This window comes from Phyllopteryx taeniolatus, chromosome 1, assembly GCF_024500385.1.
Source record: "Phyllopteryx taeniolatus isolate TA_2022b chromosome 1, UOR_Ptae_1.2, whole genome shotgun sequence".
In the NCBI taxonomy this organism is placed as follows: Eukaryota; Metazoa; Chordata; class Actinopteri; order Syngnathiformes; family Syngnathidae; genus Phyllopteryx; species Phyllopteryx taeniolatus.
In genome coordinates this window covers 25117978-25131012 of record NC_084502.1, presented here as the reverse complement: position 1 = coordinate 25131012, position 13035 = coordinate 25117978, and the positions used below count along the sequence as shown (strand labels likewise).

The 13035-nt window shown below is 39.4% G+C and overlaps 1 protein-coding gene across 7 annotated transcripts in view; it reads right to left on the bottom strand.

Annotated features, from left to right (window-relative positions):
- Positions 1-13035, bottom strand: part of LOC133482737 (forkhead box protein J3-like) — a 105243-nt gene continuing 92208 nt past the window's right edge. For all 7 annotated transcript variants that reach the window (XM_061783186.1, XM_061783209.1, XM_061783199.1 and 4 more), the window contains 4 exons: positions 12584-12685; positions 7379-7633; positions 4480-4608; positions 1-2478 (listed from right to left, as the gene is read on the bottom strand). In XM_061783186.1, the coding sequence (XP_061639170.1) occupies positions 2360-2478; positions 4480-4608; positions 7379-7633; positions 12584-12685 (605 nt within the window). In that variant the 3' untranslated portion in view covers positions 1-2359. The remainder of the gene's footprint in view (positions 2479-4479; positions 4609-7378; positions 7634-12583; positions 12686-13035) is intronic.

Below are 13035 nucleotides of genomic sequence, written 5' to 3'. Positions count from 1 at the left end.
GCACATCACAGCAATTTTTATATGTATGAAGGTGAAGTGAAGTAACAATAGCAGAAGCAAGGTTATGGCAGTAAAAATGGTCAATTACATTTAATAAACACTGAAACATTTGTCATAGTAGAAGCATACACAGATTAGTATCTATGACACACCAAAATAACATATGTACAATATAATGAAGGTATATACACAATGTCTCCTTGAAGGACAAATAACAAAAATACTTTGTTCTTTTCACCAGTTTGTGTTTTTCTTTCTTTTTTTCTTTAGGGAAAACAGAGGAGAAACATAGCGCTATTTACATAAGGACAAAAACGCACACACATACAAGTTATATAATGCTGGTCACTGTAATACAGCATCAATGGCAATAATGACAATATTAAAGTTTCAGCTTTTTTCCCCCCCTCCCAAGAGCACTTTGACTACCTGCTTCGCATAGTGCACCCAGACTGATACAGATACTTCATTTCTTTTGAGCAATGTGGATCTGTACACTCAAAAAAATCACTTTTTCACACACAGACTAAATCACAATGGAAGAAGAAAAACAAACAAACAAACAAACAACCAAAAAATGATTTCCTCATAAACTGATCAGAATTTTCCTCTAACTCAAACCATCATCATTTAGTTTAGTTTAGTTCTTATACAGCTAGATGCTTAACATTATATTGGTGAAAAAAATGTAGAAAATTAAAAAAGAAAAGAAAAATCCATCTAATCACCTTTATGAGTCCGTTATCATTAATAAAATGCATGAAGACTTCTATTAAACAAACGAAAAAAATACATAAATATAATGGTGCCAAGAGTTGCATGAGCTTATTTCACTGCATTTGTTTTGCTTTGAGATGACAAATGTCACAGTTGTAGGGGGGCCATAAAGAACTGAATGTTGCAGTCACTTTACGACACATATATAAATGGTTTGAAATGATGAATCAATGAGCTACCCTGAGAACATGACAGCATTGACTACTAAAAACAAATAATTTGACGAAAAAATGAATAAATAAATTTAAAAAAAAACGAAATTCATAAGTTGTCTCAGAACGGGGACAGGTGATAGTGGTGCATAGAATTCTTTTGAGACGATGTGGTGTGATGCTCACTTTGACCAGCAGGTGACGCCATACCCACACGCGCGTTAATGTGTCTTCATACAGATACCAGGTAATAGAATCATTACAGAGACATTACAAACAAGAAAAACATCTCAAGTAGTTGCTTTTGAAAGAGAGGAAATAAATAGCCTTCTGTTATGGTCAACAGTTGCAGTTGGAAACAAAATATGAAGCTGTATTAGGGCCACGCTGAAAGGAAAAAAGCATTATACTCGGAAATTAAAATATGAATTGTACCGGAAAAAAAAGATTTTTGAGAAAAATATTTAACTACAAGAGAATAAATCTTCAGTCTTATTCTTTACAGACAAAAACACGTCATATTCTTACTTTTTCTAAAATATGTTCGTGTTTTTGAAAAAAGAAAATTATTCTTTTTTCCAGAACAAAATTGGTATTTTTACTTAAAAGAAATGTGTCAGTATCACATGAATAAAGGAATTTTTTTTTTCAACACAAAAACTAAATGTTATCTCTTTCTGAACAAAAGCTTATTCTAATATAAAACCATGTCAGTATCACAAGAATAACGTAATATGTCTTTGGAGTAAAGTCATATATTTTAAGAAACAAAAGGTAAAATGAGGAAAGTTGTATTTTTCAAAGTATTGGTTTGCGAATGTTTCCCCCTGAAAAAATACCATGTTATGAGAAGCAAGTCTTTTTTCGAGAATAAAGTTCTATTTTTTCAATATAAAACTCATATTATGAGTAGAGCTATCTGTTTTCAAGAATAAAGTTGTTAAAAAAAAACATTTTATGAGAATAGTGGTATTTTTCAAGAGTTCTTTTTTGAAAGAAAACAGAAAGCAGAGAATTGGTTTAAAAAATAATAATAATTTGCTGCTACGTGGAGGAACACCGTATTCTCACAAGATAATGACTTTTTTTTCTTGAAAAACATGACTGTTTATTCCCTTGGATTATATTTCATTTTTGATGTGGCCCAAATGCTCCTGGGTAATAAACAGATTTTAAAAAAAGCAAAAATTTCACAGATGTTTTAACAGTTTTTATAACTTGTCACCCACGTCGGCACGAGGAAGGGTGACTCATTATAAGACGATTCGCTCAGTGTCGCTTTACAACTTGGTCCACTTGGTAACTGATTGTCTCCAGTTCCACCCCCCCCCCCCAAAAAAGACTCCTTCTTTTGGATCGTGTTTAGTGTTTTTGAGGGGCCAGTCTCACACCTCTATTGTCGTCATCACATCTCATCTCTTACTTCCTGTTCACACGATGGAGTCCCAGTCGAAGTCGTCCTGGATGTCGTCGGTGGCCAGCATGCGCCTTACCTGAAAGTGTCCTGGAGGCAACATGTGCTGCTGCTGGCTCAGCTGGCTGTGATGGCCTGGACAAGAGGCAGCGGCATTTTACTTTTAATACACAGCAGTGATTAACTTGTGAAACTAAAATTGTGATACATAAACTTTTTTTTAAATGCCACACAATTTGTTGCATCTTTATAATTTTTACAACCTAATACAGTGGAAAGTGCAACGCACAGACACACACGCACACACACACATCTATATATATATATATATATAGAGAGAGAGAGAGAGAGAGAGAGAGAGAGAGAGAGAGAGAGAGAGAGAGAGAGCGAGAGTGAGAGAGAGCGAGAGAGAGACAGAGAGAGAGAGAGAGAGACAGAGAGCGAGAATGCGAAAGCCAGAGAGAGATTTTAGAAACGGAAGAACTGTTCCCACAAATTTGGAACATAGAATTTTCCTAAATGTTGGCTCCTTAGTCCCAGTGAAAGGAACTCAGAAGGATTCAGCGTACCAAGAGCTTTTGAACAACTCAGTGCTCCCAACTTTGTGGGAACACTTTGGGGATGGCCCCTTCCTCTTTCAATATGACTGTGCACCAATGCACAAAGCAAGGTCCATGAAGACATGGATGAGAGAGTCTGGTGTAGATGAAGCTGACTGGCCTGCACAGAGTCCTGACTTCAACCCGATAAAACACTTTTGACATGTATTAGACCGGAGACTGAGATCAAGGCCTTCTCGTCCAACATCACTGTGTGACCTCACAAATAGGCTTCTGGAAGAGTGGCCAAAAATTCCCTACACACACTCCTAAACCTTGTGGAAAGCCTTTTCAGAAGTATTAAAGCTGTTATAGTGGTAAAGGGTGGACCGACTTCATATTAAACCCTACTGATTAAGAAGGGGATGTCACTTCAGATCATATGTGAGTCAAGGCAGGTGAGCGAATACTTGTGGCAGTAACAAGAATTTTTGAATATATACCGTATTTTCCGGACTATAAGTCGCTCCGGAGTAAATGTCGCACCAGCCAAAAAATACATAATAAAGAAGGAAAAAACATCTATAAGTCGCATTTTTGGGGGGAAATTTATTTGATAAAATCCAACACCAAGAACAGACATTTATTCTTGAAAGGCAATTTAAAATAAAAATAGAATAGAGAACAACAGGCTGAATAGGTATACGGTATGCTAACGTAACACATTCAGCTAACGTTACATGACGCATAAACAACGAACTGAGAACGTTCCTGGTATGTTAACGTAACGTATTAACAGTTATTCAAATAAATATAGCATAAAGAACATGCTAACAAGTTTACCAAACCATCAGTGTCACTCCAAATCACTAAATCCAATGATATCTTCATCCTCGGTCTCACTTCTAAACAACTCCGCCAACTCCGGAGGTAGACGATGCCCTCCTACGTCACTTTCGTCAGACTCATTGTCAGTTGCAGGTACAGATACACAGGCCTAGAGCACCCTCTTGCGGTTGTCAGCGCGAAAATAACATGTGAAATTATATAATAATGTGTGAATAATTTCGCATGTAAATCGCTCCGGAATATAAATCGGTAAAAAATGCGGATTAAACACGAGAAATTACGGAATGTAAATATATTTACTTTAGTAATTAAATAATTTATTGGCATTATTAATGATACAATTTTAATGAACAAAATAATACAAATTCACAAATTATTTAATAAAATAAATAATTTTGTATTTTTTAATTTTATTAACTTTTTAAAATTTCCAAACTGTAACAAATGAAGCAATTATTCAATGAGATAAATGAATAAATATACAGATTGCAAATATTACATTTTAATTAACCACATTTGGGAAAAACCGCTATAATACATTATTAATTACAACATTAGTGGACTTTTGATGTCAATGCTTTGCACGCCGTGTTAAAGAATGGTGTGGGGCGTTTGTGGCCCCTCTGCCATACTTTTCCTACCCCTGGTTTATAATCATAGTCACCATTTGTTAATTGAAGTTACCTTTTTCCTCATTACAATGTAACACTAGCGTCAAGCGCACACACACAGGCACACGCACACACACCTGATAAGAGTGTGATGGAGGAGTCCCCTGTCATGGCGGGAGCTGTGTTGCTAATGGGAGGCATGTGGGGGTATCCAGGTGGGCCCATCAGAGACGGAATGTTCTGCCTGGAGTCCATGTACATGTTCCCTGTGAGAGTGCACACAAAAAGGGCCAATGACTAACACTCACATTAGCTGTTTTGCACAGAACACACAGACACAGACACACAGACACATTTACTGTCTATGCTGAAGGATTCTGCTGCCATATTTCCCCACCAGTCAACACTAAGTAAGAGCCACAATTTCCTGGTGAATGTGTAATACAGCCACAATGGCACAGTGAGACGTGCGTGTAATTCAGCTTCAAGGCCTCAACTCCACTGAGCATAATAAAATGAGCCAGACATCCTGTCTCCGTGTCCATTGTCACACGTGGAAGAGCACCCATTTACGTAAGCCTGTGCAGCTTTGGCTCATTATGGAATATTCCACTAAAGATGCGAGACTCATGTTTTACCGTCTTGTATCCTGTTTTTTTTCTCTATGATACTAGACATTACCAATACACAGTATGTCTCTATTTAGAGTACTTCCATTCCATTACTACATACAGTACATCCAAGAGTGGGCAAACTTTTTTGCTCAAGGGCCACATTTTTTAAATTAATTTATTAAATGGACAGGGGGCTAGGTCATCCGTAGAAGTTTAAATGTGTATGCAAACTATGGTGAAATAATATTTCATCATTTATAATAATTGACTCTTTATTCAATTTTATTGATAATGTAGTTACAATTAATTAACCGAGTATTAAATAAACATGTATTTTCAAGCGGCATGGTGGCCGACTGGTTAGAGTGTCAGCCTCACAGTTCTGAGGTGCGGGGTTCAATCCCCGTCCCCGCCTGTGTGGAGTTTGCATGTTCTCCCCGTGCCTGCGTGGGTTTTCTCCGGGCACTCCGGTTTCCTCCCACATCCCAAAAACATGCATTAATTGGAGACTCTAAATTGCCCGTAGGCATGACTGTGAGTGCGAATGGTTGTTTGTTTCTATGTGCCCTGCGATTGGCTGGCAACCAGTTCAGGGTTTACCCCGCCTCCTGCCCGATGACAGCTGGGATAGGCTCCAGCACGCCCGCGACCCTAGTGAGGAGAAGCGGCTCAGAAAATGGATGGATGGATGGATGTATTTTCATTATTATTTATAACAAATTAACTAAATTTACTATTTGATGAGAGGAACGAATGCAAAAAAAAAAAATAGATATTAACTAACCAATTTTGGGGAAAAATAACTGCTAAATTAATGTAACAAATATTAAACGACTCTTGATAATGTAAATGCTCGATGGGCCAAATTAAAGAACATAATACTTTGCATATCCCTCGTATATATGATGAATATTTATTGTCCAGCACTGAAGGTCTGTTTAATTTATGTTTTATAATACAGTGGTTCCTTGAGAGCCGATTTTTATTTATTCCGTGACCACACGTGTATCTTAAAACACTCTTCCCGTAAAACAACTTTCCCCATTGAAATGGAATTATTCAGTTCCAGCCACGCGAAAAACACCAACATTAGTTCTTTTTTCTTGTGTTTTTATTGAAAAAATGTGCTCTCAACATTATTGTACTGCGTAAAAAGTACATTAATAGCATAATAAATGTAAAATGTAAATAATGTTACAACTTTAGATGTAAAGAGTTCAATAATTTTCCACTTAAAACTTAATGGTCAATTTTTGTGGCCTTTTGCTATGCTTTCCTCACCTTAATTTGCAGGGACTTTCAATAAAAAAAAACATGTCCAAGGAGCTTTGTTTCATCCTACCTTTCAGAACGTTCCAAAAATGAGTTCTTCCACCGTGCCAATTTCTTGTAAAACCTGTGTATGCGCCTGCATTTGTAGCTCCTTGTTATGCGTCTTCAAGGCTCTTGAGTTATCAAAATGGTATACGAGTATTTCCAGTCGCCACTCGCATTCTCGCCAAGTGCAAGCCCCGTGCTCCTGGCCTAGCTGTCACCTGGCTGGCGACCAAGCACTGTAAGGCAGCCACGGCAATGCGAAGTACCGGTCCCCGGCTTTTATCCTACCTTTCAAGGATTTGTGGCTGGGCATCTTCTTTGTCTCAGCCTTGTGTGACTTTTCACAGTCGAAAACTTGCTGTGTATCACTTAGCTGCTATCAGTTCGGCAAAGGTTTTCAGGTACAGTAATCCTCCGCTTATTTCATATCTGCGCTCGCTGTCTCGCAATGCCAAATGACTGAGTGAATGCTGGTCCTCCTTTTAAAAATTTCAAACCAGCCCCGACCACCTTCAAACTCGTCCGATACCTGATAAAAACCGTAAATTGTCCACAGTTGTAAATGTGAGTATGAATGGTTGTTTGTCCATATGTGCACTGTGATTGACTGGCGACCAGTCCAGGGTGTATCGGGCTCGCCTCTCGCCCAAAGTCGGCTGGGATAGGCACCAGCTCCACCACGACCCTAATGAGGACAAGCACTACAGAAAACGTTGGTTGGTAAAAGTGTATTTCACCAAATTTTACCATTAGGTGGAAAGATTGCAATATACCTAACCCTTTAATTAGGTAGACTCTCCCACTCTCCTACTGTTCTGTTTGAGTGAAATGTTTCTAGACTGTATTTTTTAAAACAATTTTAATATTGTAGCTTAATGGTACCAAAAATACACATTTCACCATCTCAAGAAAAAAGAAACAATCAAAAATTATTTTCTAAATAGAAATTAGGGAGGAATTGGCCTTCTATTATTTTCCTCTATGTAATGTAGAATGGATGACACAGTATAATACAGGAGTTTCCTTTTCTTATTTGGAAAGCTGAAATGAATGAATATTTCTACGATAATGGAATGGATTGCGATGCACCAGTATTAGTACTGACCTGTTCGAATGAGTTGGCCGTGCTGATTGTGCTGGCTGGCCTTCGGGTGCATGTCGCCATGCGGCTGAGCTGGGTGCTGAGGTGCCCTCGGTGCAGCTGGGTGTGCAACCGGAGGTTGGGAGAGGGCAGCGCCCTGAGGGGGGATGACGCCCGTGGCCGTGAAGAACTGGTTGATGGACGAACACAGGTCAGCTATCTGAGCGGCATCCAGGGACCAGTTGTTGAGCTCGGCCTGACGCATGCTCTCCTTCAGGCCTGCCTCAGATGGACAGAGACGGCGAGAAGGTGATACGAGTGGGTTTTACACACGTGGACAAAATTGTTGGGACACAATGGTCACGGAAATAACACAAAACTGACAAAAGTCATAAACAAAATCAGGAAATGCTTTATTTCTATGATGATTTTAAACAACTAGTGAAAGTGGACTGGATAAAAATGATGGTGCCATTACCTTGATCTTTTATTGCACAACCTTTTGAGGCAATCACTGCAGTCCAACAATTTCTATAACTCAATGAGACTGTTGGCAGGAATGTTTTGCCCGCTCCTCATAGAGAAACTGCAGCAGCTGTCTTTATTGAATAAAAACAAGAGCTTAAGGCAGTAACCAGGATTTCCCACATACAGTATACATTTATTTGTGGTGGGCCGCCACAAGCGAATTTTGGCCGCCATTAATAGATTTCGCTGCTATCTGTTTGTCCTCGCTGTGAATGTAGCGTGTTATTACATTCATACATTCATTTGAGCCACGGTGGCTCAAAATACCTCAGTTTAAGTCATGCCTGTATGTGACACAGCACAGTAACCTTTGTAGCTGCATTACTGTGTAGCTACTGTTATTAATAACCATGTTTTTTTCGGTTCATTTTGTAATTTTATTATTGCTACATTTTAGAGATGTTCTGTCGATTGTGCAGAATGCACAAGCCTACATACAGCAAAGAAAGGCCCAGGAAGGAGGGCTCTGTTGAGTTTGGAGCAGAAGTTTACAGAAAAGACTACTTGGAACGGCCGGCATATCACCAGAGAGCACCACAAGGACCAAGCATCTCTTTTCAACAATGAATAGGGTAATAGCATCATTTTAATGATTAAAACAATCTTTCAAACTTGATTTTATGGGAGCACTTTTGACAGTTGTCTTTCCAATTAATGCTTAGGTGGAGACAGACGTCCGGAATCACGTACAAGGAGAACACCTGGCTCCCTGTGCCAAAATATTTCTTAATGGACATAATCCTGTGGACTTGAATTTTGAAAAGACTTTGCAATATCGTTCTAGGAAGCAAACTCTGCAAGAAAATTTAACACTTGTTACTTCTTTTGATTTGTTACCTCCTTATTTCTTATTTATTTCAGTAAGCCATTATTTTTTCATTGAAATTTTATTTGGTAAGTGTTTCATATTACACTTTACATTATTTTATTTGTATTTATATAAATTAGCAAATGTATTTTTTAATTGAATTTTATGTTATTTGGTGTTTGTTTAAACAACATTAATATATTGTTGCTAAATGTATTTCATTATTGGCATCCATTAAAAGAAAAGTACAGTGTTGTATTAAAATCTAAATCGAACTCTTTTTTTTTTTTTGTCCTAAACATCGATGCGCAAAAAGAGATCCACATTCTCCCCTCTATGCGTCCACCTGGGCCAATCAGGCGGTGCCCACCACCGCAAATAGATTTGGTCCTGGCGAAACACTGGTAACATTTGAGTGTGTGTCGTTTTAAATGGCTGACATAATTTCAAAGTTGGGGAGCACAGTAAATGAGTGGTTAGCACGTCTGCCTCACAGTTCTGAAGATCAGGGTTCGAATCGCGGCTCCCGACTTCCTGTGTGGAGTTTGCATGTTCTCCCAGTGCTAGAATGGGTTAATTCCAAGTACTTGGCTTCCTCCCACATTTAAAAAATGCTTTTAAAAACCACCATAGCGTAGCACCCCATCCTGACCAACATTAAGACCCTGTAAAGTAAATCTATAGATTTGTTTCTAAATACAGGTTTGAAAGATAAAGTGCCGTGAAAAAGTATTGGCCCCCTTCTCAAACTCTGATATTTTGACAAGGTTTCCCCACTTTAATGTTTAAGATTATCAAACAAATGTAAATACCAGATAAATATAACCCAAGTGAACTTAAAATGCTGTTTTTAAATGGTGATTTCATTAACTAAGGAAAAAAAAAAATATTCAGTTACCTGGCCTTGTGTGAATGTGTAATGGCCCCCTAAACGTAATAACTAGTTGGGCCATCCTCAGCAGCAACAACTGAAATCAAGCGTTTTCTATAACTAGCAATGAGTCGTTCACATCTCTGTGGAGATATTTTGGCCCAGTCTTCCTTGCAGAATTGTTTGAATTCAGCAAAAATGGAGGGTTTTCGACCATGAGCTGACTTTTGAAGGTCATGCCACTGTATTTCAATCGGCTTCAAGTCTTAAGTCTTTACTGGTAAGAAGATGAACCTCTGCCCTGCGACTGACTGGCGACCAGTTCAGGGTATAGTCCGCCTTTCGCCCGAAGTCAGCTGGGATAGGCTCCAGCTTCCCGTGACCCTAACCAGGATAAGCGGTGTTGAAAATGGATGGATGGAAGATGAACCTCGTCCATTTTGTTGGGTAGGGAGCGTAGATTCGCGAGGTGGATCCACGGGAAGGCCAATCTGTATCCACTCTTGCGCCGCTTCACTTGGATGCTGGCGCGCTTCCCCCTTCGTCGCCTTCGCCTCCATGCGCCATAGACCCCCCGGTGAGAAACTGGGAAAAAACTGAGCGGATTTGCCAACGTTGGTGATAGAAAGTCCGGGGTAGACTCCCTGATCTTCCCTTGTGTAAGTGAGTCACCTAATGTCTCCAAAGACGAACGAAAAACACAAAAACATAGACAATACTAGAGAGCATGTAATCGAGGCGACCACTCGGGCAGGGGCCACCTTGAATCTTTCAGGATTTTCTGTTAAAGGGTAGAATTCATGGTTCCATCAATCACAGCAAGTTGTCCAGGTCCTGAAGGAGCAAGAAGCCCAAGACCATCACACTACCACCACCATGTTTGACTGTTGGTATGAACTTTTTCTGAACTGCTGTGCTACATTTACACCAAAAAGCTCAACTTCAATCTCGTCAGTCCATATAATATTCTCCCAAAAGTCTTGGGAATCATTCAGATGTTTTGTTTTTTTTTGTGCAAAATTAAGATGAGCCTTTATGTTCTTTTTGGTCAGCAGTGGTTTTCGCCTTTGAACTCTGCCTTGGAGGCCATTTTTTCCCAGTCTCTTCCTTATTGTTGTGTCATAAACCCTGACCTTAACTGAGGCAAGGGAGGGCTGCAGTTCTTTAGATGTTGTCCTGAGTTCCTTTGTGGCCTCCTGGATGAGTCATTGCTGTTCTCTTGGGGTATTCATTCATTCATTGTAGGCCGGCCACTCCTGGGAAGGTTCACCACTGTTCCATGTTTTCTCCATGTGAGGATAATGACTCTACCTATGGTTCGCTGGAATCGCAAAGCTTTAGAAATGGCTTCTGTAACCCTTTACAGACTGATAGATGTCAATTACTTCATATCTCGACTGTTCTGGAATTTCCTTTTATCGTGTCAAAAGTTCTGATTAGCCACAATTAGTAATTCTTTCATATACTACTAAGTGGACACACTTTAAGAATCACTGCTCTAAATTGTCCATAAGTGGAATTGTGAATGTCTGTTTGTCTATACTGTATGTTCCCTGCAATTGGCTAGCAACTAGTCCAGGGTTTACCCTGCCTCTTGCCCAAAGTCTGTTGGGATAGACTCCAGCTCACCCATGACCCTTCATGATAATAAATGGGAAAGAAAGTGAATGAATGAATGTCGGAGTTAAAAAATGTTATTGTATTTCTCAGTGTATCTCTTAGGATGAGAACATAACAAGTGATGTTAAAAACGGGAAATTAAATTCCATTGAGCAACAAAAAGGTCAGAAAAAATTGGCTGCAGATTTGATTACGCCTCCAAGAAAGAATGGCCTGTGGAATAGCGGATGAAAGCATAACATTATTACTACTTGGTGATTTTGAGCAAAACCCCAAACAAGTTGATCACACACTGATTTGTCATTTGATTTTATGAAGCAGCTCATATTGTCCAAACACAGACAAGCCCTCACTGAGGTGCTTTCTTATTTGTCCACAATACACATTTACTGTATTGTACTTTTGTTTGGTCCCACTGGAGCTCCCTGCTCTATGAAGGTTATATACAGGCTTGCCGGATGACATGATGGTAGTGTGAGAGCGGTCAAGCACAACAGGAGAAGAGAGATAGAGAGAGAAAGAGATGTGATGGAAGGAAGATGGGTGTTATGGGACCAGCTGTCATCATCCGTCGTGCATGGATGTTGCCGGCTTAGTGCGCTGACCGGGAGAAGAGGATGTTACTGAAACAGTCCTAATTAGATTCTTTTACATCGCACAACTGAGAGAGAAAATAGGTGGACATGGTGTGGTACAGTATGTGTGTGTACGTGCGCGTGTTTGTGTGTGTGTGTGCGTGCATGCATGCGTGGACATGAGGTAGCAACCTCTCAGACACAGGCTAAAACCCTTTATTAGGCCAGTACCATCATATTGTTATAATACTGTGACTCAAGGGCCAGACTATATGAAAATGTTATCATAGTTAAATTACAATAACTAATGCGATTCATAAGAGGTGGATCAATTCTGGAGGCAGTGCCCCTCTAAACCCAGAGGATGCCCCTGCTGTTCTTTCTGGACAAAATTTATTTTATAATTAATAGGAAACAGTGATTCAATTACTAACTTATTTTAACAGATCAACTTTTTGCCCAAGTTGATTTTAATGAGTAAATTTTTAGCATTTTTGACCAGTTTCGCACTATTATATTCCATCCATTTTCTAGTCTACAGGTACTCATTTGGCTCATGGGTGAGCTGGAGCCTCTCCCAGTTGACCTTGGGCGAGAGGACTGTTCGCAGGGCCACTATTATATTATGTTAGTCAAAGTCGATCTAACTTTAACAGTGTGTGTGTGTGTGTCCAGCATTATACAACCGGTTGACAAGAAATTATTAAAATGACATACATCTTAGCAATTTTGTTTTGTTTCTTCGTAATACCATTGAGCCAAGAGGGCATGACTGGCACGGACCAATGGTATCGTATAACTGAACCTGATAAACTATGTGTGTTTACCTTGAAATGGAGAAAGATCTACATCAGCCCAATTGTAGCTGGTAGCAATGCGGCAGCTTTCCTTCAGCCAGTCCAGGTTTGGGTACCAATCTGAAGTCATGCCTGGAAGAAAGGCGAAGGTAAATCAGAAAAATATATTATATGGTCAAAATATTATTACATAATGTGAGGCAGGCATTTTAATGGCTTGAACAGGTCTATTAATCCACTACTGTTTTGAACTCTATCTTCAAGTAATATGTTCTATATGTTTGTTTATATGTGCCCTGCAATTGACTGGCGACCAGTTCAGGGTGTACCCCGCCTCTCGCCCAAAGATAACTGGGAAAGGCTCCAGAAACGCCCGCGACCCTAGTCAGGAGAAGCAGTCCAGAAAATGGATGGATGGATGGACAGCCATGTTTTATGTGGTTGCAGTTTTCAGTGGTGTTGAATTGCACTATTTAAAAAAT